Here is a 26,525-nt window from a genome sequence, read left to right on the forward strand (position 1 = left end):
TGTGATTTCCTGTTCTATTGAGATTTTTTAAGTAGTTTCAAGATTCAGTTTTAAACATAAAATACCGTTCTGTTTCTTTCATTGCCTATCGGTAAATGCAAGAACTATGCGCCCAACCAATGGTGCCACCAAACGGCAGTGCTTGACAGCTCGAGAATGCGACGACAACGCAAGCAAACTATAAAAATCACGGGCATACTAAAATTGAAGGTGTAGCATACTACAATGAACGTGATGGTTGGCGAGTACCCCCCTTAGAAGCTTAAAAAGCTATCACGGAAGACATGCACGAATCAGTTTGCATAAAATTTATCAACTGCATTACTATTTATTTAATAATTTATGTATCTGGCATTTACAAATATCACTATCCTTTAGTATTACATCAGTTATGTTCCATTTACAACGGTTGATGTGAACTGATGAAATGAAAACAAATATTATAAGATAAAAATAAATAATATCAGTTTATTTTTATTTCTATTGATTTGTCTGTTTTTTTTCTTTTTTTTTTTGAAATCGTAATTATTACGGTAATATACATAATAATAAAAGATTATCATACTATAATATCAGAGCTTACAAAACATAAACATCAAATATCTAAAACATATAAGGCAATCTCCGGCAATTATCTCGTATTCAGCAATCAATCTTGGAAAAATATATCCAAGTTCTTTATTCCCTTTCTGTGATAGTATTGTATCACAAGTATTGTATAGTTATAGTATTGTGATAGTAACTCCTTTTCATGTAGAGTCTTTTGATTGATCCACTAGTGCAGATTGTCCTAGAGATATTTGTAAATTCACGGATGAGCTTAACAACACATCTGATTTCTTATCTAATTCTAGTTGAGATTTTGACTCTTCCGAATTTTTCTTGCGTAATGATATGGTGTTTCCTTTATTGCAATTTTGATCTAAAAAAAGAATTAAAAGAGAAAATTAAAAAATATCAGTTAAAATATAAATATTTGAAGTATTAATATTATTCTTAAATATTCGCGTTCGTTTTTTTTAAACTTAACATAATTAGGGTAAAGGGAAGGCTCTCGAAGACTAAGTTTGATTAGTTCGTCAGAGGATTTGCTAGTCAATCTATATGTTAGCATTTAGTGGTGAAGTGAATGGATTGTTCTATTTCTAAAGGGTTGTCACTTACGTGTAACATTAAAGACAGGAGGAAATAGACACTTTATGCGTCTGACACGCTTTTGATCATGGAACGTTTGGCTGCAGGTAGCAATCATGAACGCCACGTCTACCGGCTAGATTGAAGAGCTTTTAGTTCTTGCTTTAGGAGTGAAGCGTATACCATGTTGCTGCTCCATGAGCAAGGGGTGAAAAAGATAGAAAGATTTGACATTTGCATTTATAGTAACGGAATTATTTACTTTGCTTATTTAAAGGTTTATTGCTTATGGTGGTTGAACTAACTCCACTAATTTATAATTTGTTTTCTATTGCTCCATACATATTCATATTTTGGGGCCCTAATTGTGGTAATAGGAGACTTTCTACTAATTTTGAGCTTGTTTCATTTATTAAAACTAGAGATGTGCATGTAGAATTTAAACTTATTTCACATCTAACATAAAGTCTGTTTGTTTCCTTGTTTTATAACAGTGATATGTTACTTAAAACTTTAAGTACTTGTTCGAGTTTTTATTGTTAATTTTGCTCAAATAATAACTCGATTTTTTATTCAGACTGATTTTTCAATCAATTAAAATTTTTCCTTTTTTTTTGATGATACATTCGTAATTTCGCGCGCTCATTTATCTCAAGATATTAGGTTAGAATAGCAGACGACGCTGTTGGACTGCTATACCAACAGCAGACCGAGGAGGAGTAAGAGAAAAAAAACTCGCTTGTTGCTACCGAGCCTCGGTCCAATTTGCGCTGATTTTTGTGTCTCTCTCAGACTTATATTTGTTTTTACATCTTTGTATTTAGCGATTGTTAAACTATATATATCATTTTAATTATTCGTCTCAGCCTTACGCTGGAAAATGCGAGTATAAGATGTGTTTACAATCAGAGGGCCCTCAGTTATACGTGTTTCAAGTTTAGTTAGAATGTAGAACCGGAATATTTTTTGAAAAACCTCATTCGCCAAATAGAGTTTAAATTTAATAGAGTCTACGTAACTCAGCCTCTAATAATTTTAAACCAGATGATACCCCACTTTTTTTAGCCACTTGCGCTCGGTTTCCCCCACCACTAAAAACTACCAAATCAGAGAGCGTACTTGATCGTTCCCTCTCCATTAGGCTTTCAGCCGACGAGCACATAAAAGGGGGACGATCAGAGCGCTCACGCATTCGGTTTCCGAGCGAGCAACCGACCAAGTCTGGTGGCAACAGCCCTGGACACGGCCTCTTGAGCTGGATGGCTCTTAGCGCCGGCTACGGACATCGTCTGGCGACAGCAGTCTCGGACGCGAACGCGTACGCGAAGTGTCGAGCTAGACGGCGTAAGCCCTGGCTACGAATCCCCCCACCCCCCTTCTCTCCTCGCTCAGCAGTACATATTTTTATCTGAATAAATATAATTTTTACTTTTAAGATGAAATAAAGCGTTCTTCCTTTTTTTCAGTAACCCACTCCTATACAAACAGTCCTCTAGAACTTTGGGGACTCTCTCCAAGGTCCGGCTAAGCTAAACTCTCTGGTCGAGCTAAGCCTCCCGGAGAGGTCGCTTGGGAGCGTCGCTATAGCCGTGAGAGCTCTTCGCTCACAGCTCATTCGGCTTCGACGTTCCGAGCCGACAAGATCTCTCTGGACAAGCTAGTCTCCCGAAGAAGTTGCTCCGGAACATCGCGACCCCGAGATCTGGAGGAAGCATTCCCGGATCGAAAAACACGCTCTGGTCGCTGGGTCCCGGAGTTCGCTAGCTAAAATCTTTCCACACCGAATCAGATAGATTAAAACCCATCCGGATATCACAGAGATCATTAATTAGCTATCATCATGGAAGATAAAGAGAAGCAACAAGTTTTATCTTGGAGTATTGTTCAACAGAAAAGAATTATACACACGTGAGCAAGCTGTTGCAATAGACGCTTTATTTTTTATGGATATCAGTTGAAGATTATGCAGACTATTGATGGATTATTAGTTGAAGATTATGCAGTTGCACTTCAAAAAGTTGTAAACCCAAAGCATATTTATTACGTACCTCAAATTTGACAAAACTGTATTCGTGTTTATCTAAGCAGTTTAAATCTCGTAGACAATCTAGATACAGAAAAGAAAAAAAAGCCATCGAAAATCACTGTCTCAATATTAAACCTCAAGATTCTAAAGCAAAAAGATTTCTCATTTTAAATGTACCTTGTATAACCTCAGCAGTGAAAGTCGAAGAGTTAAGAAAAAATGAATATAACACCTGTATCACCAATTACCGCTATCAAGGCTCACATACACAGACCGGAACTAGGACATCCCCTAAGCTTCAAAAAACTAGTGTATATAACGCCGGAAAAAGTGTAAAGAATATCAAGCTCACTTAAAATTTCTCTCGAGGGCTAGATATATTTCTCATCGAAAAAATGGTATGCTTCCAGTGCAAAGAAAAGGCCATCTCACCAAATACTGTAAAAACCTGGAAAACACGGCGCAAAACAATCTCACCAAAGAAACAGAAAAGAAGAAACTATGAAAAAAATCAATGCAACGAATAAACCAGTGCTTTCCCAAGGTCTATTTCGAACCCCCGAAATACGTGCTGGAGGGAAAAGGGCACATTCTTCGACAGTTCTGCATCAACATCAAAACTTCAGTAAGACGCCTTCGCTACATGAGAGGATAAACGAAGCACCAAAAAAGAAAAGAAAAAAAAAAGGTAAAATCGAATGCAATACAGATTACGTTAGGAATTTAGAGCCAGCGAAATTATTTATAACCAAAGAAATTTGCCGCTTGACTTTGGAAATATCGTCAAATTCTTAAGTAAGTCACGCGACAGCAACGCGAACATTGCTGCCTATTCCTGTTTCAAGAACAGTTTCTAAGTACCTACTAACTGGTAAATTGTATAAGGTTCTCGAATAGGGAACAGGCATGATTTTCAAAAGCTTTTCTAAAATAAAGTTAAGGATAAATCTTACACAAAAGTATAAGAGTTACAATTTTTACTGCAATATTTGTTTTGAAAATTCGGTCTGCTAATGATACGTTTAAACGATTGAGAGATCTCGTGATCAATATGGCGGCGCCAAGGATGAAAGTATATATAGATGTATAAACGCATGAAAATTTTAATACATAAATTAACCTTATTGTTTTCTCCAAAATCATAATAGGGGTGGTCAAGTTTTTGCGACATACAATTTTTTTTATTGTGGGGCTGTGGTATGGGTTTCAAAAGACAGAGAGAAAAATCGACGAAAACAATCTTTGAAATTTATTTCGGCTGTTCGATTTACATGCCAAGCGCTTCTTAGTATTTAGTCACACACATATACATTCATCCACACTCATACTCTGTCGTCTTCGACGATGTTGTTGGAAATAAATATTTATTATAAATTAAAAGCTCCGCTTTTCTTGGTCAATACTAAAATGTAATTCACGCAAAAGATCGCTTCTGGCAAGAGCAAATCTCACCAGCAGTTAACGTGATTTCTTGTCCACTTGTCACAGAGCGGAGACGTAGATTTTAGCGTATCAATTTGATGTATAAAGAGTCTTCGTGCCGTTGATCTCGGTTTTCTATTTAATTTCTTTGAAGGAAGTGGCGATCACACAAACGGCTGTAATCGGAGAATACGTCTTGTCCGCGTGACAGAGTTTTTTCCAATTTGTTAGTCGATTTATAAATGGAGTTAATATTATATAGATGTGCAAAAAAGCGATTTCCCTAAATCTTGAAAAGTGTCTTACATTTACACGATAAGTAAGACAGACGGTAAAAGTGAAAAAAAATCACGTTTGCGATAACTTAATGTATCTGGCTTATTAGATCAGACTTGCAGCCTTCTTAGATATTTCTGGTGTAAATAATGCTGCTACCCTAAGCGGATCTTGGACGTTGTCGTCCAGATCGGACGGATGGGTGCCTATCACCACTACACAGCGTGTCCTCAGGTTGCGGATAGAGGAACAGCCACTGAGAAGGAGGTTAGCTGCGAATAAATTGAATAAGCAGCCGCGGACAGCCGATAGGAACAGGCGTGGGTGTGATGAGCCCACACTGTCGAACGCATTCATCTAGAAACACTACGCAAGCACCACAACAAAAAAACACTTCACATTATTTCTTATCTCTCAATTTATCTCTTTCATCACACATTACAAAAATGGGCAAAAATCCTGCTGCCGAGGAGGATGCGGGAGCGATGACAACTGCCCCGAAAGGGGATGTGTAGAATGATTCGTCACCTGGTCTAACGCGGTAACGATGCCAGCGAAGGCGCGCTGCCTTGCAGAGGGGCGTTAGGATGCGAGAATGAAACCGTAGTGTGTCTGACGACGAGTTGACACTGTCCTCGTCAAAGTCGGAAAGCTCTCATACTTAGTTCTAGAGAGGTATGGGGGTTATCACCTCTAGAACGGTGGACTCACCTGCGATCGGAACAGGATCCGAAGCGCGCGGGTTTAACATACTATCATGGCTCAAAAAAATCAAATCCGAACCAAAAGGGACTTAAGGGTCGGAACTTGGAATGTTCGCAGTCTATACAGAGCAGGCGCGTTTAAAGAACTCGTAAAGGAAGCTGATAGGTACAATCTAGATTTGGAAGCAATACAGGAATCGTGGTGGCCAGATGGCGGAGTACTAGCATCGGGTAACTTCACATACCTGTATGGGGCCGGGAGAGGTGGATCCCTAGGCACCGGGTTTCTCGTAAGCAAATACATGATACACCGGGTTAAACAATTCAAATCCGTCAATGATAGGCTCTCGTACATCATCATCGAAGGTGATAGATATAGATATGTATTTATTAATGTACACTGTCCTACGGAGAACAAAGAAGAAGAAGCTAAGGATCTCTATTACGAAACTTTAGAGCAGTTGATCGACCAGTTCGCGTCTTACGACACTAGAATAGTATTAGGCGATTTTAATGCTAAAATAGATAGGGAGGAAATGTTCAGGCCTACTATAGAGAAGGAAAGCCTGCACAAAACCAGCAATGATAACGGTATTAGGGTCATAAATTTCGCGGCGACAAAAGATCTTATAATCGAAACTACGTGTTTTAAGCACAAGGACATACACAAAGCAACGTGGACATCGCCGGACGGGGCCACACAGAACCAAATTGATCATTTTCTCATTGAAAAAAGACGTCATACTAACGTTGTCGACGTAAGGACTACTTCCTAGTAGTAGCCAAATTAAAAGGTAGATTAGTAGCGAATCAAAATAGTAAGCGAACAAACAGGGTAAAAAGTTTCAATATTGAAAAGCTACGAGATAGGACAGAGCGAATAAGGTACCAGATAGAAATTAGTAACAGGTTTCAGGCACTTGAAGAAGCAAACACATCGCCGGAAGAGAATGACGAACCGAATAGCTTAGGGGGGGGGGGGGGGCATCGAAAAAACGGTAAAAGGGGCCGCAAACAAAGTATTGGTTAAAAAGAAAAAGCAAAAGAGCAAACCATGGTTTGACGAAGAGTGCGAAATCTAGTTTGAAAGGCGCATAAAGACTAAATTAGATAGCTTACACAATAGAAGCGATAGGACCGTAGAACAGTATGCTAACGTAAGTAAAGAGGCGGGCGCAATCTACAGAAATAAGAAGCGAGAGTATCAAAAGAATCTTATTAGGAAATAGAAACTAACAGTAAGGAAAATAACCCTCGCGAAATGTACAGATGAATTAACGCTATCAGAAAGGATTTTAGGAGTAGAGCGCAATTAATAAAGGACGAAAACGGGGACCTCATAACAAATGACAGCGAATTACTGTCGATATGGAAAAATTATTTCGATAAATTATTAAACGTGCACGAAAATAGCGAAGAATTCGGGGACGAAATTCACACTGCTGAACTCCACGTGGAGGAACCGAGATACCAAGAAGTGGAGGCTGCGATTAAAAAACTAAAAAACAATAAAGCTGCGGGAAATGATACCAGCTGAGTTACTCAAATATGGGGGCGTCGAGCTTACTTTTAAAATCTATAAACTAGTATGTGCCATTTAGAAAAATGAAACAATACCCGAAAATTGGAAGGAATCTATCATTATACCGATTTTTAAAAAGGGGGATAAGACAGACTGCAATAACTATAGGGGTATCTCACTTTTAGCAACGTACTACAAAGTTCTGTCAAACGTAATATACTGCAGGATTGTAGGGAAACGGTAGCAATAAACGCGGAAATCCTCATAAAAGCGGCTAAGTATACAGGGTTAAAAGTGAGTGAATCAAAAACAAAGTACATGATTGTGGATAAACTAGGCATCCGCAGAGGGGAGGGAGATCTCAGAGTTGGGAATTTTACTTTTGAAAAGGTTAGCGAATTCAGGTATCGGGGTACGACTATAAGTGATGGAAACGAGATTAATGTCGAAATAAATAAGAGACTTCATACGGGTAATGCTTGCTTGTACGCCGTGAGTAATTTATTTGAGTCGAGACTGTTATCTAAAAACGTTAAAATAAGAATATATAGGACTAAAATACTGCTGGTAGTTCTGTACGGGTGCAAAACGTGGGCTCTTACTAAGCAGGCACACAACCATTATAAGGTATTTGAAAATAAAGTCTTGCGAAAAATATACGGGCCGAAGAAAGATGAGGAAACCGGGGAATGTTGGAGACTACACAATGATGAGTTACACAATCTGTACGCATCACCAAATATTAACAGAATAATAAAATCACGCAGATTGGGATAGGCAGGGCACGTAGCGAGAATGGGAGACGATCGTACGACAACGCGTGTCATGAAGGGCAGGCCGATGGTAACGCGACCTTTAGGTAGACCTTGGGCGCAGATGGGATGACAACGTACAAGGGGATCTAGTAGAAATAGGACGAGTAGGTGTCGATCAGAGGGGTGCATCTTGGATGGAGTTACACAAGATAGGGCAGCGTGGAAGGCTTGCGTAGATGAGGCGATGAACTCACGAGTTCCAAATGCCACTTAAAAAAATACAACAATGTCGTTCATGATATAATATTAGACAAATTAGCTTCTATAAATTACTCAGAGAGAATTATTAAATTAAAAGCTGGACAAGATAGAAACAGATATAATTGTCAAAGAGCCCATGAGGTTGCTGCTGTTTTTCTTACAACCACTGATGTTTATACATATACGGGAATCCTACTTAACCATCCGTAATAAAAACACGTAATCATTATGATCTATTAGCTTAATGATTCCATTGGTTGAACCTATGTTATATCCATTCTTCTATCCTTACAGAACCGAAGGGTAGAGCGCAAATTTAAAACGACTCAATAATAGAAGACAAGAAAGTAATCGTCGTGTTACGAGGTGAGCCTATGTCAAATGCTGAATCGGTATTCGACTGAATGAATTCAATGTATTTATATCAGGTCGTAGATTATTCCAACAGTGGGTAGTGGATAATTAAGTTAAATTAAAAGATAGAATTCAATATTGTAAAGATAATCAAAAGAAATGTCGTGCAAAGTCTAATCAAGAGCTAATTGATCATTTAAATAGTAAGGCAAGTAACGCTAATTATCAGATTTGTAAACTGATTGTACTACCATCAACATTTTTAAGTTAGCCACAATATATGATGCAAAATTACCAAGATTCTATGGCTATTGAACGTAAAACAGGTAAACTAGATTAATCTATCACTATGACGTGTAATCCTAATTGCATAGAGATTAAAGATAATTTCCTGCCCAATCGACAAGCATTTGGTAGACCTGATATCTGTGCACGTGTATTTCATTTAATAAAAAGAACGATTAATTTATAGGTGGTTTCCTGGCCACTGGATAGGGTCAATAACTAGAGTTGAACACTGATATATTTAAAATGAAAATATATATATTGGAGAATACTATTGTTAAACTGAATACAAATGTCTGAATATTATCTAAACCTCGCACACTGCACACTATGGGACGGGCTGCGTCGTCACGCTGCCAGGTCTCCCATAAGACTGACTCTCTGCGGGGGATGCAGCCCCCCCCCCTACGCTTTCACTCCGCATACTCCTACTCTCACTCTCTCTCTCTCTATCTCTCTCTAGCACACGGCTTAGGCCTGAAAGCCCAAGGGTAGGTCCGCTCTCTCTCTCTCTCTCTCTCTCTCTCTCTCTCTCTCTCTCTCTTTCTTCTGTTCTCTTCTGCTCTAGCGCTGGCCGCGCAGGACCCCGTCGCATCTTGAGTGGCTTTTGCTCCTCGCAGAAAGCGCGCACGCGCGTGCTTACCCACACCGCGTCCCGACGCCACGCTACCTCATGCTTCGCGTCCCTCTCGCATATACCAGCATACTTACTCGCACACATCATATACATGCAGATACGCTTGCTCGCACATGCATACATACACACGCATACTTCACGCACATACTCTAAATCCCACATATATGATAACAACAAATATTTTGGAGCAGCTCTTACGAATGTATACGTAGTTGAGTTTCAAAAACAAGGAATACCACATACCCATATATTGTTAACATTTAAACGTGGACAAAAATTATTGTCTTCAGATGATACTGATAAATATATATCAGTGGATATCCCAAATCCGGAAATTGATGCAGTTTTATACGATACAGTTAATAGAAACATAATACATAGATCTTTTCCTGTGACGATAGATCCATGATAAATGGAAAATGCACAAAACATTATCCAAGATATTTTGGGAAGAAACTACTATCAATGCTGATAATTATTCATTATATCGTCGACGACATAAAGCTTTAATGAAACATATAAGGATAACAACAGTAAGAGAGTCAACCCTTGTTTTCATTTATTTTTTTGGACGTTTCAACATAATTGCAAAATCAACCAATCTGCAAAATACGGGACTGGCACATCACGAAAGAATATACAGCTAGCGACTACCAGTATATTTAATTCAACATCAACAAAAACCGTGAAAACAGGACAAGGAGTAACTATAGTCGGGAGCCAAGATGGAACACCTGACGCATAAACCGAGAAACACTTGTGAACTTAATTAAAATTGCGAACATCCCATTCAACAGGATCCCACGCGAATTAGGTGGACGCGAAAGAGCAGAGACATTAGTAGAGAAAACTACTAAATTGATACCTAAGTTCTGCAAAACGACTATGTCCAGGGTCCTAACCAGCCACCAAAAGAAACCGGTGTACTGTTAGACAGAGGAAATTGTGTAACTCAGGAAAAATTTTCACGCTAAACGAAGGGCTCAAAGAGCCTGGAAGCAGAGAAAACCTAAAGCTAGGGGCTTGTCTGTAAGACAGAAGAATGAGACTGTCATCGACAACTGGCCCCAGCCACGACTCCGCGATCCCGATAATGATAGGCGGGATGCCAGGAACAAGCGGAGCGTCTCAATACGCGCTCTGAGAGAGTTAATATTGAGAAACGCCGCCCTAAGATGGCTACCTCGAATGTCCTCGCTCGTGCCTAGTCACGGGGCCGCCGACTTGGCTGTCTGATCATCCCCTACGCTTCACTTTTTGAAATTAGAGAGAGAGAGAGAGAGAGAGAGAGAGAGAGAGAGAGAGAGAGAGAGGGAGAGAGAGAGAGAGAGAGAGAACGCACGGAAGAGCGCGCACGGGAGCCAGAGAGAGAGAGAGAGAGAGATTTATATGTTTTTATTGTTCTACATTATGTTGTACATATTTAAATATAGTAAATACAGATAAGATAAAAAAATTGTTGTGTAAGGAGTGATAGTGTGAAGAGTAAATGGAATGAGGTGAAATGAGATGGATGGGTGTGTATGTTTGTGTCATGTTTGCGTGTTTTCCAATTTAAAGAAGTATGATTTAGCTGTTTGTTTAAAGTGTGATATGGATAGTGTGTTGCGAAGGTGAGATGGTAGGCTATTCCAGACTGATGAAAAATGAGTTCCTCAGCGTCTCCGTCCTGAAGGACGGGATGTCCAGGGGGGCACCTCATCCCTTACAGGCCTGAGCGCGACGTGGAAATAAAAATAGGCTAATAGGTAGATAGGTACGGAGGTGTTGAACATTTTCTTAGAAAACAGGCCATGAAGTACAGGTCATCCGCGTAGATTAGATGGGACACATCTGAATCTAGGCAAAAGCCAATATCATTGATGTACAACGCGAACAACAAGGGGCCTAAAACTGACCCCTGTGGAACACCGGTGTTTAATGGTAGAAAAGTTGAGAGCTCGTTGTTGTCACCAATGACGGCCTGTTCTCTTCCCGTGAGGTAAGATGCAAGCCAGCAGATTATCTGCTTGGAAAAGCCGAAAGAGGATAGCCGAGTAGCTTGACGTGACACACAGTATCAAACGCCGAGCTAAAATCAAATAGAAGTAGCAGAGTGACCCTCTTCCTGTCTATCCCAAAACTGATATCATCAGTCAGCTTAATTAAGCCAGACTGCGTGATGTGGCCAGTGCGAAAGCCAGTTTTGAAATTGTCAAGGTAAAGTCTTGTTTCAAGATATTCAGAGATTTGATTGTGCACCAGCCACTCTAGCGCCTTGGACAGGAAACAGAGTAGAGAGATCGGACGGTAGTCAGTTACAGCTGTTGGAGAGTTAACTTTGTTTAGTGCTCTTACGATCAATGATTTCCAAGCTGAAGGAAAGCGTGCCTCGCTCAGAGACAGGTTAAAAATTTGACAAAGTAAAGGAGCCAGTATTGGCAGTGCTTTGGAGATTACAACCTGTGGGATGCCATCGCTTCCCCTGGCCTGGGTGTTAAAGTGTGATACTGCAGCCGACACATCCGACTCCGTGATAGCCCTGAAGATGAAGTGTTCAGGGAGGTCCAGACTCTCCAGGGTTCGCAGATGCTCATCAACAGATGGAGCTTGAGGGTCGTTTGAGATGGTGCTAAAGTGTTTGTTGAGAGCATCTGAAGAGAACTGAGCAGGTGAAGGAGATTTAGAGGTAGTAATACCAAGATTTTCAAGCTCTTTCCAGATCTCTGCAACGTCGGTCAAGGTAGACAAGCGTGAATAGTAGTAATTCAGCCTAGCTTCCTCAACCTGTTTATGAGCGTCGTCCCTTGCAATTCTATAAAGTATAGATCCCAAGGTAAACGACTTCTGCGAAAGCGCTTATAGAGTCTGTTCCTTTCAGTTAAAAAGTCACGGGGAGCCGCGGTGAACCACAGGTGACGTTTACGTCCAGGTTTCACAGTCTTTAATGGGGCGAGATGATTTATGGCGTTCGTGATGTGAGCTTTAAGAATGGTAATGCATTCGTCAAGTGATGGCGTGGTGAAGGATGACCAGTCACATGCGCTAAGGAAGTCCCTTAGCTTCTCAGCAAAGATTCCTTTGTAGTTTCTGTGAGAGTATATATCAGGTACGTGTAAGAGTCCTGTCTGTGATGGGTTGCACCATATGGCACAGAAGTGAGGGAGTTCTCATAGATGAAGGCCCTGATGAAATTGGCGTCTTCAGATGAAGAAAGCTGATCGGCATTAAAGTTACCCATGATGACCTTCGTGGAGTAGTTGTGCATAAGTGTTTTTAGTTCTTCAATGAAATTAGATCCCTGGATAAAGGGAGAATGAGGAGGGCGAAACACAACCCCCACGAAGATGGGCGATACTCCCTTAGCTGTGATTTCACAAAAAAGATACTCCGGCTTACCTGGCTTGCCTGACCATTCACCGTCAGATGACGAGATAACGCTATCCGTCAATGAAAGATGAATGTAGAGGGCCACACCTTCACCGTTCCTGTTTCTGTCCCGTCTGTGCAAAGTGTAACCATCCAGTGAAGAGATGGATGATATCTTCTCACTTAGCCAGGTCTCAATGACAGCTCTTACGTGATAGGAGGAACGAGTGGACAAGAAGAGCCTGATCATCTCAATGTGACCCGTAAGGGAATTCGCATTGAAATGACAGACCCTTAGACCCTCGGACATAGACGTTTTAGAGGCAGATGTGGATGAGTTGGATGATTTAGATGATGGTTTTGGTGGAATTATATGTGTGTGTTAGTGTGGGGTATCCATGCTGGCTGTTGGCAGCGTACGGGCTAAAAAAGCCTCAAGATCAGCATCTATGAAGATGATGGTGGCCCGTTCGCTGTCCTTGCCAGAACGGATGTAGACTCTCCCGTCCCTCACGAAGGAGCGGCATCCCCCTCTCTTTGCCTCTAGCCTGACCTTTATGCGCAGCTTGTGAATGTCTGGAGGAAGCAGCTCGTTTATGTTGATAAGTCCCTGGTGGTTTGGGTGGAGAGCTCTCGCTTCCTCCAGTAGGGTAGCATCCAGTTCGCTAGTGTGGAGATTGCGTTTCCTGGCTTTGGCCACGATGATGGAGCGGGCCAGCGCACTGGAAGAGAGAGTGACAGCTAGAAGTGGTATTCTGCTATCACCTTGCGCATTGATGTTGGTTGCGTCAATTCTCCCCATGATCCTAACGGTTGCCACATCCCGCCTAAGGATCGTGAGATCCAGTGCAGCCAGGACGGTGTAAGTCAGGAGTTGTAGTGATGTTTCCTGGGTATAGGCCAGGCCACAAATCACAACCACATTATTCGCCGAGCGCTCCTGCCTCCTCTTAACTTCAGCCAGCTCGCTGCGGAGGTGGTTGATCTCTTCAGAGGCAGGAGCAGTGCTGATGTTCTGCTGCTCTGCGGGGCTCCTTGAAGACAGCTCTAAATATTGTGCCTGCAGCTCAGAGATGGAGGAATCAACATTGTTTAGTCGAGTCTTGAGTGCAGGCAAGTCGTCAAGGGCTTTTTGGCGGCTTTCGAGAGGGCCAAGCCTTTTCTCAATTCGTGAGACCCTTTCAGACACGGTGTTTTGCGCCTGAAGGGCCACACTCTGGATCTTTCGAATTTCATCCAGCGCCGCGAAAATGTCCTTAAGGGACGTCTCTATGGACGTCGCCTGTGTTCTCGCTGGCGATTGATTCCTGGAGCTAGCCAGATATGCGGGTGCCGATTTGATTTCTTCGGCGCACCAGTTGCAGGCGTGCCCTTGGCAGATGTATTTGCCGCCGCTGCTGCCGCTGCCGCTGATTTCGCCCTAGTCTATGTGGTTTTGGGCGTGACAGTGTCATACTCTACCGCGCAAGCAGCGCAGGTAAGTGTGACAGCATCCCTCACCATTATGGACCTAAAGGTGACGCATATAGTGTGGAACTGCTGATTACACAACTCGCAGGTCTTCATTTTTCCCCTAGCTGTTTTATTGCAGTGTGCACACGTGACGGGCAATTCGACGTTCTTCCCACCAATTCCGCTCATTTTAGGTGTTATTGAGTCTCTGTCGGCAACTTACTGGCAGTCGATAAAGTAGAGAGTTGCAGGATAGTGACAGTAGGCAAGTTATCGACAGAGCTAGAGACTTGGTACTCTCGAAGCCAGATGGAGTGCTAATCGAAAGAGAGGTGAGATTTGACCGACCTGCGATTGATGATGGAGACGTTAATGGTGGTGTTTCGTCTATCCAACAGGTCGCTCCACGTGGTTTACTTTGAGGAAAAAATAGACGCCGTGCAGCGAAGAGAAAGCCGTGCGAGTTTACAGGTTAGGTTACAGCGACAGATGTTTAAGCAGAAAAGTAACGTTGAAAGAAGTTGCAGCCTCCAGTGATTATTATCTCACGTTGAAGGTTGCAGAAAAGCGCATGCTGCGATCTACAAAACAATAGGCCCGAAGGCAGGGTGCGGCAGTAAGAGTGCTATGAAAAATGAGCAAAGCGGAACAGGTCTATTGTACTCACGTGAGAGAGAGAGAGAGAGAGAGAGAGAGAGAGAGAGAGAGAGAGAGAGAGAGGGAGAGAGAGAGAGATCTTTATTTGCTGAGTAAAAAATAATACAATTTGGATTCCATAAGACTCTGTCGCATACAGTCTAACAAAAAGAGAAAATAAAATATATAATAACAGCAATTTAGAAAGTCAAATTCATTGTCCTATGCAGATAAAAATAAATCCTTCAGTATAAAAATACCGCCACATATAATCACATAGAATCACATTTTGTCATATTTAATTATCATATTCAACTTTTCTAATATTACGCTCTACATTTAAGGTAGCGACGGGGTGACCATCGAGGTAGAAATCTATCTCTCTCTCTTTCTCTTCCATGCTACTCTCTGCTGGGATTGTACCACTCTATGAGTTGTGTAACCGTCGGAAGTTTCGTTCGCGAAAGCGTATCACTCGGGTTTAAGTTTGCCGCCGAATTTCAGTCAATGCTTTGTTGTGAACCGCATAACTAACTAAAAATAAAGACGTGTAATGTCAGTGTGTCGGTATAAAGTGTCATAATTTTTCTCCCGAATTTATCCACGGCCGTGTCTCCTCAGAGATATGAAGTCTCCATTAGCCGGTAACGTGTTAGTGAATTTTGTCTACAGTTAAATTTGTTTGACCTGGCGCCTATTCAAGCGATCTTCTCGAGTATCTTTGAGAGGAAGCAGATCAATGCAATTGAACGAAAGTCCTTAACATTGAAAGGAGCGCTGGTCTTTCTTAGCGCAATTATCTGTGCCTGCTTCCAGATACTCGGAAAGATTCCCTGAGCAAAGGAGCAGTTAAATAGATTAAGAATAAATTCGCCAATAATTAGGAGGGCCTTGACGCCGCTGACACGAAGTGAAAACTCTCTTTGAGAGTCGATCAAGTACACGATACACACACACTCACAGTCCACACTTCTTTGTTCCGCAGCTTGTGATATCTTCGAGGGGGTTTTATGCCGGACGGCTTTCCCCTCTCATTCTGAGCGTATTAAATCACTCTCGTTTTCGCTCAAATCGACTTCTTTATTTTTCTCCCATACCTCTTCCTATTCGAATTACAAAACACGAATAAGCGGGAATCCACGCCTAAGGGGCTTCCCGCGCGACAATTCATGGTGCCTCCTGTGAGGTGTGGACTTAGCGAGACCTCTAGCTAGATACATCGAGGAAGGCTAGTCAGCTAAGGACACAGAGTCATCAAGGATTCCCAGGTCATCACAAAGACGTCACCCCGGGGCGCCTCTCCAACTGCCGCTTCAAGGTCAACGCATACTAAAGATAAGTAGCGTTCATTTGTTCTATTCAAATCACACGAGTGTGAGTTAGAACGCGTCCCGCTCTTTGTTTTGTTTCGCACGCAAGCATACGAAATCGTGCACAGCGGCGAGTGGCGAGACACGTGCCGCGTCGTATAGCGACTTCTGAGAATTCGAGCGCGTAGGGACACGTGCTCAAGCGTTGTTCGACGTATAGATTTTCGGTTTCTTTTTTTTTTTGCTTATTAAAGCGTGCGACTTCACTGACCATTAAGCAATATGGACGCTTTAGTGGAACAACCAGACTGAACATCTCCGGGATTTATTATCAGATGTTTCGCTTCTGATTAAATCAAAATCTGCTACTCTTCCCGAGTGTCAAGTGCGCATGGAGAAAATCGTCACGCGCTATGACAATCTCTGCGAGTTATTTTACAAATTAGATGCCGGCCACAAGGAAGCTCAAAGGGAGACGTTCCAGACATTGAAGAGTTTCTATTTCAGGATAGCCGCGTACATCCGAATCAACGAGGACAAGCAGAGCAAGGCTTCCGGTAATGAGACTATCGTTCCATTGGGGCATTCGACTCTTCTCGACATTTCTCGGTTTTCAGGATTGCCGCCTATTGATTTACTGAAGTTCGATGGTCGTCTCGATAATTGGAACGTTTTCAAAACGACTTTCAGGAACGAGATGCTGCGACTGAACGTCGACAACATCACTGCTTTCCACTATCTAAAGAAATCATTGGTCGGGGCGGCGGCTAATTCGTTACACATTCTGACTTCAGGCGTGATAGCTACGAGGAAGCTTGGCGGCTTTTAGGTACGCAGTACGAGCATGTTCGACTTATTACTGCTTCTCACATCGACGCAATTCTCGCTTATCCCGTTCTGACCGAGGCTTCGCATCGGTCGTTGAAGGACATGGAGACTGCAGTCCGGCAGCATTTGGCTGATTTGAAAATCCTCAAAATCGTTCCTACCGATTATGTCGTGATCCGTACTCTCGAACGAGCTTTGCCGACCACTATCAAGGACAAATGGATCAAGAAGACGTTCATCGATACGATCCCCGATCTCGAGTCGTTTTTTAGGTTCTTGCAGGAAACTAGCCACTACCTGTACGCTGAGGAAGGGGAGGCCAAGGACACCAAGGTGCCAGCTAAGCGGACAACCGCACAGAATGAGAAAGGAACCAAGTTCCGGTGGGGTAACGGGCAAGCTCCAGCGCTTGTAACAAGTTCCTCCATGTCTTGTTATTATTGCAGCGGTGAGCACACGATTTATCGATGCTCCTCGTTCACTACGTTGTCCGTTCAGCAACGGTGGGATGCTGTAAGGGCGAAAAAATTATGTAGGAAGTGCTTGCGATCCCGCGGAGGCAAATGCGAAGCTCGCAATTGCAAGAAATGCAATAAGGAGCACAATACGCTCTTGCACGAGGATCAGAAGATAGATTCCTCGACCAAGTAGCCGTGACTAGGTGTAGGAGTCCTCAGCACCGTGTCCAGGGCTCTCCAGTCTCAGCTCATGATGAGCGCTGTTGTTTTAGTTAGAGATGCTGCGACGCTGTGCCTCCCAACACAGGTGCGCAACACCTACAGCCTCGCATGCACTAGGATTTTTCTAAACGTAGGATTTGACCGCGATTATCACGTTTGGGAGAACGCTAGGGAGAGGGGAAAATGATCACACACAATTGTTAAGTTTTATTGCACATGTATTTCGCCCAGCCCTTCCCTACAACACGGTGGCTGTAGTGCCTCCCGCGCACAGTTTAGCCACGCAGGGCTTACGCTGGGACGCTCAAACACGAGCCACACTCGTGCAGCAGACGGCGGGCCACAGGCCCAGGTCCAGTCCGCTGACGGCTGACTCTCTCTCTCTCTCTCTCTCTCTCTCTCTCTCTCGCGCGCGCGCGCGCGTCTGCACGTTAGCCCCCGAGCCGTAGCCTGTAGCGTCACGCGGTACGCGCTCGCGGCCTCGCTCGCACGCGTACGTGCTCGGCTCGGCTCTCGCCGGTCGCCGCGCGGCCAGTGTGATCTCTCTCTCTCTCTCTCTCTCTCTCTCTCGCGCGCGCGGGCTATGCCTCCCGCTTCTGGCAAGCCCGACCTGCTGCAGCCGCGCAGCTATAGGGTTTTCTCTCGCACTGCTCTCTCTCTCTCTCTCTCTCTCTCGCGTGCGCTGGCCAGACGCCTCGCGCAGACACTGCACACCAACACCCTAGTCTCTCGAGTTCTCTCTCTCTAGTGTGCTCGCACCACACTCGCCTCACTCTCGGATCTCTCACTCTCCCTCTCTCTCTCTCTCTCTCTAATACGTTCTTACTCGCTCTCTCCACTCGAGGCTCCTGGTGGACGTCCGTCGGTGCTCCCGCCGGCGCCTCTTGATTGGCTGGCAGTCCGCGCGGATAGCGAGTCGCACATCGGCGCCCGCTGATTGGCTCGCGACATGCGGAGGGCCAATCAGCGCGCGCGCCGATGAGGCTCACTCTCGCGCCAACGTGGACGGTTATCCGGCCCGTTCCTCAAACTCGAGGTCAGGCTGGCGCCGACAACAACAAGCCAACTCGCTTGTTTCTTCCGCGCACTCAGGGCTTGGCCGCATCGAACGAGATTCCTCGTATCGACGCGGCTGCGACGTTTGCAACGTCGCAATGACAATGGGGCATACATTGAGGCTCGCGCGCTCCTGGACACGTGTGCGAATGCGAATGTTATGACCGTGAATTTAGCCAACCGATTGCGTCTCCCTACTCGACCTTGCTCGATTCCCATCGGAGCGATCAACGATCTGCGAATCACCACGAAACACTGCGTCGATGCCCAATTCAAAGCGTTACACTCGGATTTTAGTAAGCGTTTAACGTTCCTCACCGTTCCCAATATAATCAGCGTCACTCCTGAAGAACCGTTTCCTCGGGAATCGATTAAGTTACCCAAGAACATTAGGTTAGCCGATCCTCAATTCCATGTCCCTCGACAAGTCGACATTCTAATTGGTTCTGGAGCAACGTTGTCCATGCTCTCTATAGGTCAGGTTAACTTGCCTAGGGAAGGAAGTGAGTTATATCTTCAAAAGACTCAGTTAGGGTGGGTGATCGTTGGGGGCATTGATACCGATAGGATTTCCACGGTATCGTGTCATCTGTCTCAATTGGAAAAACAGCTGGTTCGATTTTGGTCTCTGGAGGAATGCGCGACGAGTTGGCTATCGTAGTTAAACCCATAGATGCCCCCCCTAACGTAACTAAACGCATAATCTTTTCGGAAATTGCGAAGATTTTCAACCCGATAGGTTTAGTAGGTCCAGTATGTCTGCACGCGAAGTGGATCATGCAGGAATGTTGGAAGGAGAAAATTTCTTGGGACGAATCAGTTCCACAAAAGTTGTTTACGCTTTGGATAGATTTCGCGAGTCAGTTGTCATCTCTCTCCAGCGTTTCTGCGCCACGCCACGTAGTTTGCGTTGATCCCTCGCGAATAGAGATTTCACGGGTTCAGCGATGCGAGCAAGAAAGGCTATGGCGCTTGCCTTTACGCTAGGTCCATCGATAGAAACGGGAAGATCACAGTGCGATTGATCTGCTCGAAATCTAGAGTCGCCCCTTTGAAAGAGCAGACTATCCCTCGTATAGAGTTGTGCGGTGCAGTAACTCTTGTAAGACTTCTCATAGAAACACTTCCAGCTTTAGAATTTTCAATTGACCGGGTCATTCTATGGTCCTATTCCACCATAGTCTTACACTGGTTACGTAAGTCCCCACAAGACCTCAAGTTGTTCGAAGCGAACCGTGTTCGCGAAATTCAGGAATTAGGAGAGCGTGCTAGTTGGCGATATGTCCCAACTCAATCCAACCCAGCCGACGCTTTATCCCGCGGATAACTCCCGAAAGAATTCCTGCGGAATGATACGTGGTTTACCGGGCCATTCTGGCTACGGCATACGGAGGCCTCATGGCCCGCGAACATCGTCGAATCGACTCCGGATATACCCGGTTTGAAAAAGGGAGTTTGTCTCCTGGTCGACAATACTAAGGATCGCATGTTCCTATCGCGCTTTTTAAAGCACCGCATGTAGCTTAATGTCGTAACGATATGCTTGCGATGGCTTCCTTCGGGGCGACCATTCCGAGGAAAACCCATCACAGTCGAAGAAAAGTGAGACGCCGAAACCCGCGTGTTTCGAATCATTCAGCAGGACGCGTTTTCCGATTCAATTGCATGCTTAACGAAGGGTAATAAGGTGAAGGGGTCGCATATTGCGGCACTTTATCCGTGTTTAGACGCGAATGGAATTGTACGCGTGGGTGGACGTTTAAAGAACGCAGACATCCCTATAACCAGTAAGCACCCCATACTGCTACCTTCTAGGAATCACGTCACAGATTTGATTATCCGAGAAGCTCACGAGTCGAACTACCACTCCGGTGTTCAAAGCACTCTTTTCTATCTGCGACAACGTTTTTGGTTGGTCGATGTTAAAAATCAGGTTCGTCATGCCATCCGCAAATGTGTCACATGCATAAGACACAAACCCACTCCGCTTCACTGCAAGATGGCAGATCTCCCGACCGCTAGGGTCACCGAATCTCCCGCTTTTTCTCATGTAGGCGTAGATTTTTTCGGCCCCATTCCCATTAAAGAGAAAAAGCGTTATAATCGAACAACCCTTAAGGCGTATGGGTTCGTTTTCGTATGATGGCTACAAAGGCAGTAACCATAGAAGTGACCAGCGACTTGACCACCGAAGGTTTTCTAGGCGCGTTCGCTCGATTCATAGGACGTAGAGGTATTCCCCAGCACGTTTACTCTGACAACGGGACTAATTTCGTTGGGGCAAACAATCAGCTTAGGGAACTCTTCGCACTCATCAATTCCGAGGAGTTCAAGTCTAAAGTAAATGCCAAGGCTCTTTCTTTAGATATCCAATGGCATTTTAATCCGCCATTATCTCCACATTTCGAGGGTCTGTGGGAGGCCGCGGTAAAATCATTTAAACATCACTTTAAACGCGTAATGGGTGGGCAACTTCTTACTTTCGAGGAACTCTATACGCTCGCGATAGAAATAGAAGCGATTTTAAATTTCCAACCTGTCTGGTCGATCTCTGCCGACCCCAACGACCCGATAGCGTTAACCCCAGCGCATATTCTAATAGGTAGGCCTCTTGCTGTTTTACCCAGTGCTGATCTGACTTCCATTCCAGATAACCGACTGTCCGTTTGGAAGTTCATCACCAAGGCCAGACAGGACTTCTGGAAGCGATGGCATTTGGAGTATCTCCACGAGCTCCAGCAGCGACAAAAATGGCATGACTCTACTGGAGAACTGCGCAAAGGGATGGCCGTCATCCTGATCGACAAGACTCAACCTTGTACGCAGTGGCAGCTGGCGGTCGTCGAAGAGGTGCACCCGGGGACTGACGGACTCGCCCGAGTCGCCAGCGTTCGAACATCTCGAGGGACATTGAAGGGGAACATTACTCAGCTGTGCCCACTTCCCACGTCTTCAACGGAAGAAGCTGATTGAACACACATACACTCAATCGCAGGCTACGCCTCCGAACGACATACTTTCGAACGACGATTTCGTTTTCTCGCATAACTCGCAACGGGGGGAGGATGTTCCGTCGAGACCCGAGGAGAAGAGTTCCGCCGTGAAAACTTATATACTTTTTTATTCGAAATAATTAGTATTAGAAGCAGACTAAACGCTCATAAGGCTGCGCAGGTTATATTTATATAACAATAAAGTTTGCGCATGCACGAAAACATGTATAAATAGCATGAAAAATTGGTTTGAGTGCTCATTCTGCTCTTGACTTTTGGAGGCGGTAAGATCGGTGAATCATAAATATTTTAAACGATACAATTTTCTAATTCAAAAATTGGAGTTGAAAATTATTTAGCGTTTTGTGTATTTAATTTCTCATTTAAAATTTTCAATAATTTCAACTACAATCTTGTTATGCCTATATTGACTTTATGGTTTTCAATGAAAGGGCTCTGTTCACTTCGGCGATCTTTCAGACGGTCTGAAATTGTTAATCTTAAGTCGATAATCATAAGCACAAGGTTGATAATCAATTGATGATACAAATGGGATTTAATGTTATAGGGGATTTAAATAAAATACATATTACAAAATCGGTCGCTCCAATTTATAAAAATTATGAACTCGAAAAGCCGGAGAACGCCACAATTGGTTTCTCTTAAATATAATAGGGGACTTAAAGAAAGTAATAAAAGTGCTCCGAAACCAACTAAAAAAATTATAGTAAATCATGCAACGTGAGAACATTTTTTCCTCAGGTGATTACTGCACTTTCTTCGCTCGGGCAGTAAGCGCACCCTCGCGAACAATCTGTTCGCTCTGGCAGTAAACCCACCCGCGAGAATAATTTGCTACTTTTGTCCCTTGTTGCATATAGTATTTCATTCCACTTTCGACCGAAAGGCTATAATTTGAGCCTAAAAGCGGGGACAAAACTTCCCGATAATTTCCCGCAAATTTTTCATTTTTACCGCAAAATTTCTCTTTTCCCGCAAATGGAATTCGCGAGAAAAATATGCTAGTTTTGCTCCGCATTTCAGGCAGAAATAGTGTCCATTTCATTTGGTTGCGGGATAAAAAATTTCTGAGCTTTGATATTCTTGTGAATCTCAGAAAGAATCAGCTAATATAAAAAATTTAACAACATTTTTTGCGCGTTATCTCTTGTATATTATTTAATTTAATCTGTATCGACGTGTTAGATGAGAAAGCAGCCATATCTAACCATTGGTCTCACTGCCTGTCTTGTAAAATGAATGATTTGAGGTATTCACTAAGTACGTGGTGGCTCCTTTCGAGAGAACCGTTAGATTGAGGACGGTAATTATAGTCTCTCGAACTGATGTTAGAGACTTGTGGATCTCGAAGGACTTCTAATCGTCTAAATTGTTACAACAACAACAGGCAGCTAGGCCCCATGCGGCCAACTGCGCGAGCGAATTCCAGGAAGATTCTAGACGCTCTCCGACCGTTGCAACTTCGAATAGTCGAACGGCTGCCGAAGTGCTGTAACACACCTTCACTTTGCAAAAAAAACTTTTCCGTACACAAAACACCTATTGTCACGATACTGCACGCTCTGCTACCAATAATTATAGTCTCTCGAACTGATGTTAGAGACTTGTGGATCTCGAAGGACTAGTTGGCAATAAACAAAAATACTCTCAACCATTAACTTGAATTAATATGCCGTAAGAAAAGGCTTTGATATTTATTGAAAGATAAAGTGTATTTACAAGTGTTTAAAACTACGGAAAATAAATAAAGGCTACAGTATTAAAGTACCGACGCGTGAACAACGATATTGTTACGGACGACACTGTGAGGCGAGTACGTGCGCTCACAGTGTTTCGGCAATACGTACTGAACTACACAAATCAGCGAAAGCGGTAGAAGACCGCTCGCGAAACAGTGGGAGAGAGACAGAGTAGGAGCGAGCGAGCGCGCGTTGCCATGGCAACCTCATTGGTGCCGTGAGGGCTAACGAAAACCGTCGAATTTGAAATTTGCGACGGGGTGACCGTCTAGTATTAAGAAGTTCTCTCTCTCTCTTTTCTACGTCACCCTATCAGAACTGCATCACCATGAGTTAACTCTCATAGATCTGGTATACATTCTAGGTAGAGGAAGGTCGGAATCGGCCACATAGCCGTGCAATAGCAGCCGGGAGAAGGAGAGAGAGAATAGCCGACTAACAGCCGAGTTAGCCGCTTACTGTAGAGCGCTCCCACCAGCCGCGCGACTACACACACACGCTGGAGCTCACGCACGCTCACACCTAAGCCGCTCGAGTCAGAAGATAAGCCCGCCGCCGGGAGGGGGAAAACCTCGCGCCAGGCCGCGGCAGCAGATACTATACTGCTACTTGTATGTGTGAGGCGTTGAGTGTGTGTAAAAAGAATATTCACCTATGTAACCTAAAGAATTATTTATTTGTAATGTATGACATGAGAGGTGGTATGATACAGTGTGAAAACCCAACGATCGCACGAGAAAACATATGTAAATCGCCAAATGTAACGGCACTAGACCGATAACTATGTATTGCGCTTGTGTGAGTACTCTAGGGAGGTGTACCGTCGCGCCTCGGCCAGAGAATTCGCCCACTTGATTTTTCGTCGCAGTCAAGAGAACATCCCTACGGTTGGCCTATTGACTTGGATTGCGGACTCAGCCCAAAAAGCAGTACTCCGGGATTTTCATAGTAATTCGAAAGGTCGTGATTTAAGTTTAGTTTTTCCGTTGTGAGTACGAGAGAGAAGGACGAGAGAAAGTGTGGTTCAGTCTGCAAGCCGGAAGGTAGTACTTTGTGCTAAATTACCACAATCTTTGTAATATTTTGTCTATCTAAGAAATAAAGTCGGAAGTCGTGAGAGTCGGAGTTTCTGCCCGTGGTAGTTAGCTGATCAGCCGAGATTAATATTACCGGAATTGAGAGAGTGTTATGAGAAAAGCAAGCTTAGCGAGTAGTGCTTAATTATTGCCCTTGAGTTACGTTCCCGAATAATATTGACAGTCGAGATTACCGCCGGAGTTATTTCATTAAAAGTCGTAAAGTGTTATTAAAACGAGGGAGTTGTACTTATTTTTCCTTATTTTTCCCACGACCGAATCTCCTCAGAGTACAAGAGTGCTCTAGTAGCCGCGGCAAAGCAGTTGAGAAGGTAAAGTAGTCCGACCTGGCGCCCCTTTTTCCTTCGTATAAATACGGTCGGACGTGATTCAGTATTAATTAATTAACGTAAAATCTACCTCGTTACAAATTAAGATGGCAAGCTTCTCGAACCTTCTCGCTCTCTCTTCGCATATTAAACTAATTTTCGAACAGACGGAAAACTGTAGTTTTAAACTTCGTTATTCGAAATCTTTCTACAATATGTCTTATTAAGCTATTTAAAAAATGTATCACTTGGTCGGTTAAAATTACGAGAGTAGCGTCGAAAATACAAATAAAACGTTCAATTAAGGCGTTTGCTGCAAACCATACGGTAGCATATTTAAGTGCTTTTGCGAGAGAATATTTAGTTAAACAGCATTGTATGGTTAATATGTTATCATGTCCGTCTTCTGTCCTCGGAAAAAGTCCAATAAGGTCTAAAGCGATTTTTTCAGGGGGTTCAACAGATGTGTCAGTTTTGACCATGCGATTTTGAGTTTTGATTCGAACCAATTTTTTTAACTGACAAGGCAAGCATTTACTGCCTACAGCGCCCTCCACTCCCACTCGTGCTCCAAACATCACCCTCGTAAGAAAAAGCCAATTTTCCCCCTAGTTGCACAATATACTATTTTTTAAAGCCTTGTAGTCAAACCAATTGTTTTTTTAGTACTGTAACGTTTGAGCAAGCGAATATAAGTCCTACTACAATGATAGTAGAATAATTAAAACGTACATGACAAATTTCTCCAAAACAGTTTAAATAGTCTCAATTTGCCAAATTACAATTTATCTAATTTTTAGTTCATCTAAACAGTATATCCTATATACGATTTGACTAAAAATCAATTTTTCTTTAATTTTAGGTAAATCGTAATAATATAAATTGTTTTAGATAAATGGTTTTAAATAAATTGTTTTGTTTATTTGTTGACAAACTGTTGTAGATAAATAGTTATTAAGGCGACTCATTACTCTGATGAACAAGCTACCTTTCGATTGTATTGAGGTAGGTTGTTTTTTGCTTATAGTCATAGTAATTTTTAGAATTTGTGTAAAAACATGTAGATAGTGTGTTTTGATGCATTTTTAGTCGAAAAATAGTGTTTTTAGAAGATGTCTTTACGGATGCATGTGTGTGTGTGTTTTTTTTTGTTTCTCTCTCGGAGACAGACAACCCTCGGTAAAGGTGCCTGGCTCCATCTTCTATGCTCCTGAACCCTGCGGTACCACCGTCAAGCAATGCTTCGCAGAGCGGCGAAGGCTTTCGCCTGCATCTGGTTGATGTGGTCGTCATCACTATAGTCATCCTTCATTTTCTGCATCGCATACACACATGTACATACACAGCTTCTTCGTCTTCTTCTGTCTTCTTCGTCCTTTCTGACTTTTTTGAAAATGTCTGCTGCATAATTGCTGACTGCGCACCATCCACCCTCTAAAGTCAGCACGACCGTCATAATCGACTAAGGAGTTACTCTGGTCTGTAGATAACTTTCAAGTTCTTCTCGCTCCTGATGGTATCGTAAACACTCTCAAAAGACGTGCTCGACATCCTCTGTTGCATCCGAACATATTGGGCAGTTAGGATGGTCGTCTACTTTGAACCGATACAGGTACGCCCGGAAACATCTATGCCTAGTCAAAAACTGCGTGAGGTAGTAGTTAATTTTCCCATGTCTTCT

At 43.3% G+C, this 26,525-nt stretch overlaps 1 protein-coding gene across 11 annotated transcripts in view; it reads right to left on the reverse strand.

The window, feature by feature from the left end:
• Positions 1-443: 443 nt before the first annotated feature.
• LOC100678622 (dentin sialophosphoprotein) overlaps positions 444-26,525 on the reverse strand; it is an 860,138-nt gene continuing 834,056 nt past the window's right edge. For 7 of the 11 annotated variants that reach the window (XM_032601285.1, XM_031933004.2, XM_031933107.2 and 4 more), the window contains one exon: positions 505-922. In XM_032601285.1, coding sequence (XP_032457176.1) covers positions 750-922 — 173 coding nt within the window. In that variant the 3' untranslated portion in view covers positions 505-749. Of the gene's footprint in view, positions 923-26,525 lie in introns of all 11 variants that reach the window. The other 4 variants (XM_031933240.2, XM_032601286.1, XM_032601289.1 and 1 more) reach the window with 2 other exon arrangements.

This window comes from Nasonia vitripennis (genome assembly GCF_009193385.2).
Source record: "Nasonia vitripennis strain AsymCx chromosome 1 unlocalized genomic scaffold, Nvit_psr_1.1 chr1_random0004, whole genome shotgun sequence".
NCBI lineage: Eukaryota > Metazoa > Arthropoda > Insecta > Hymenoptera > Pteromalidae > Nasonia > Nasonia vitripennis.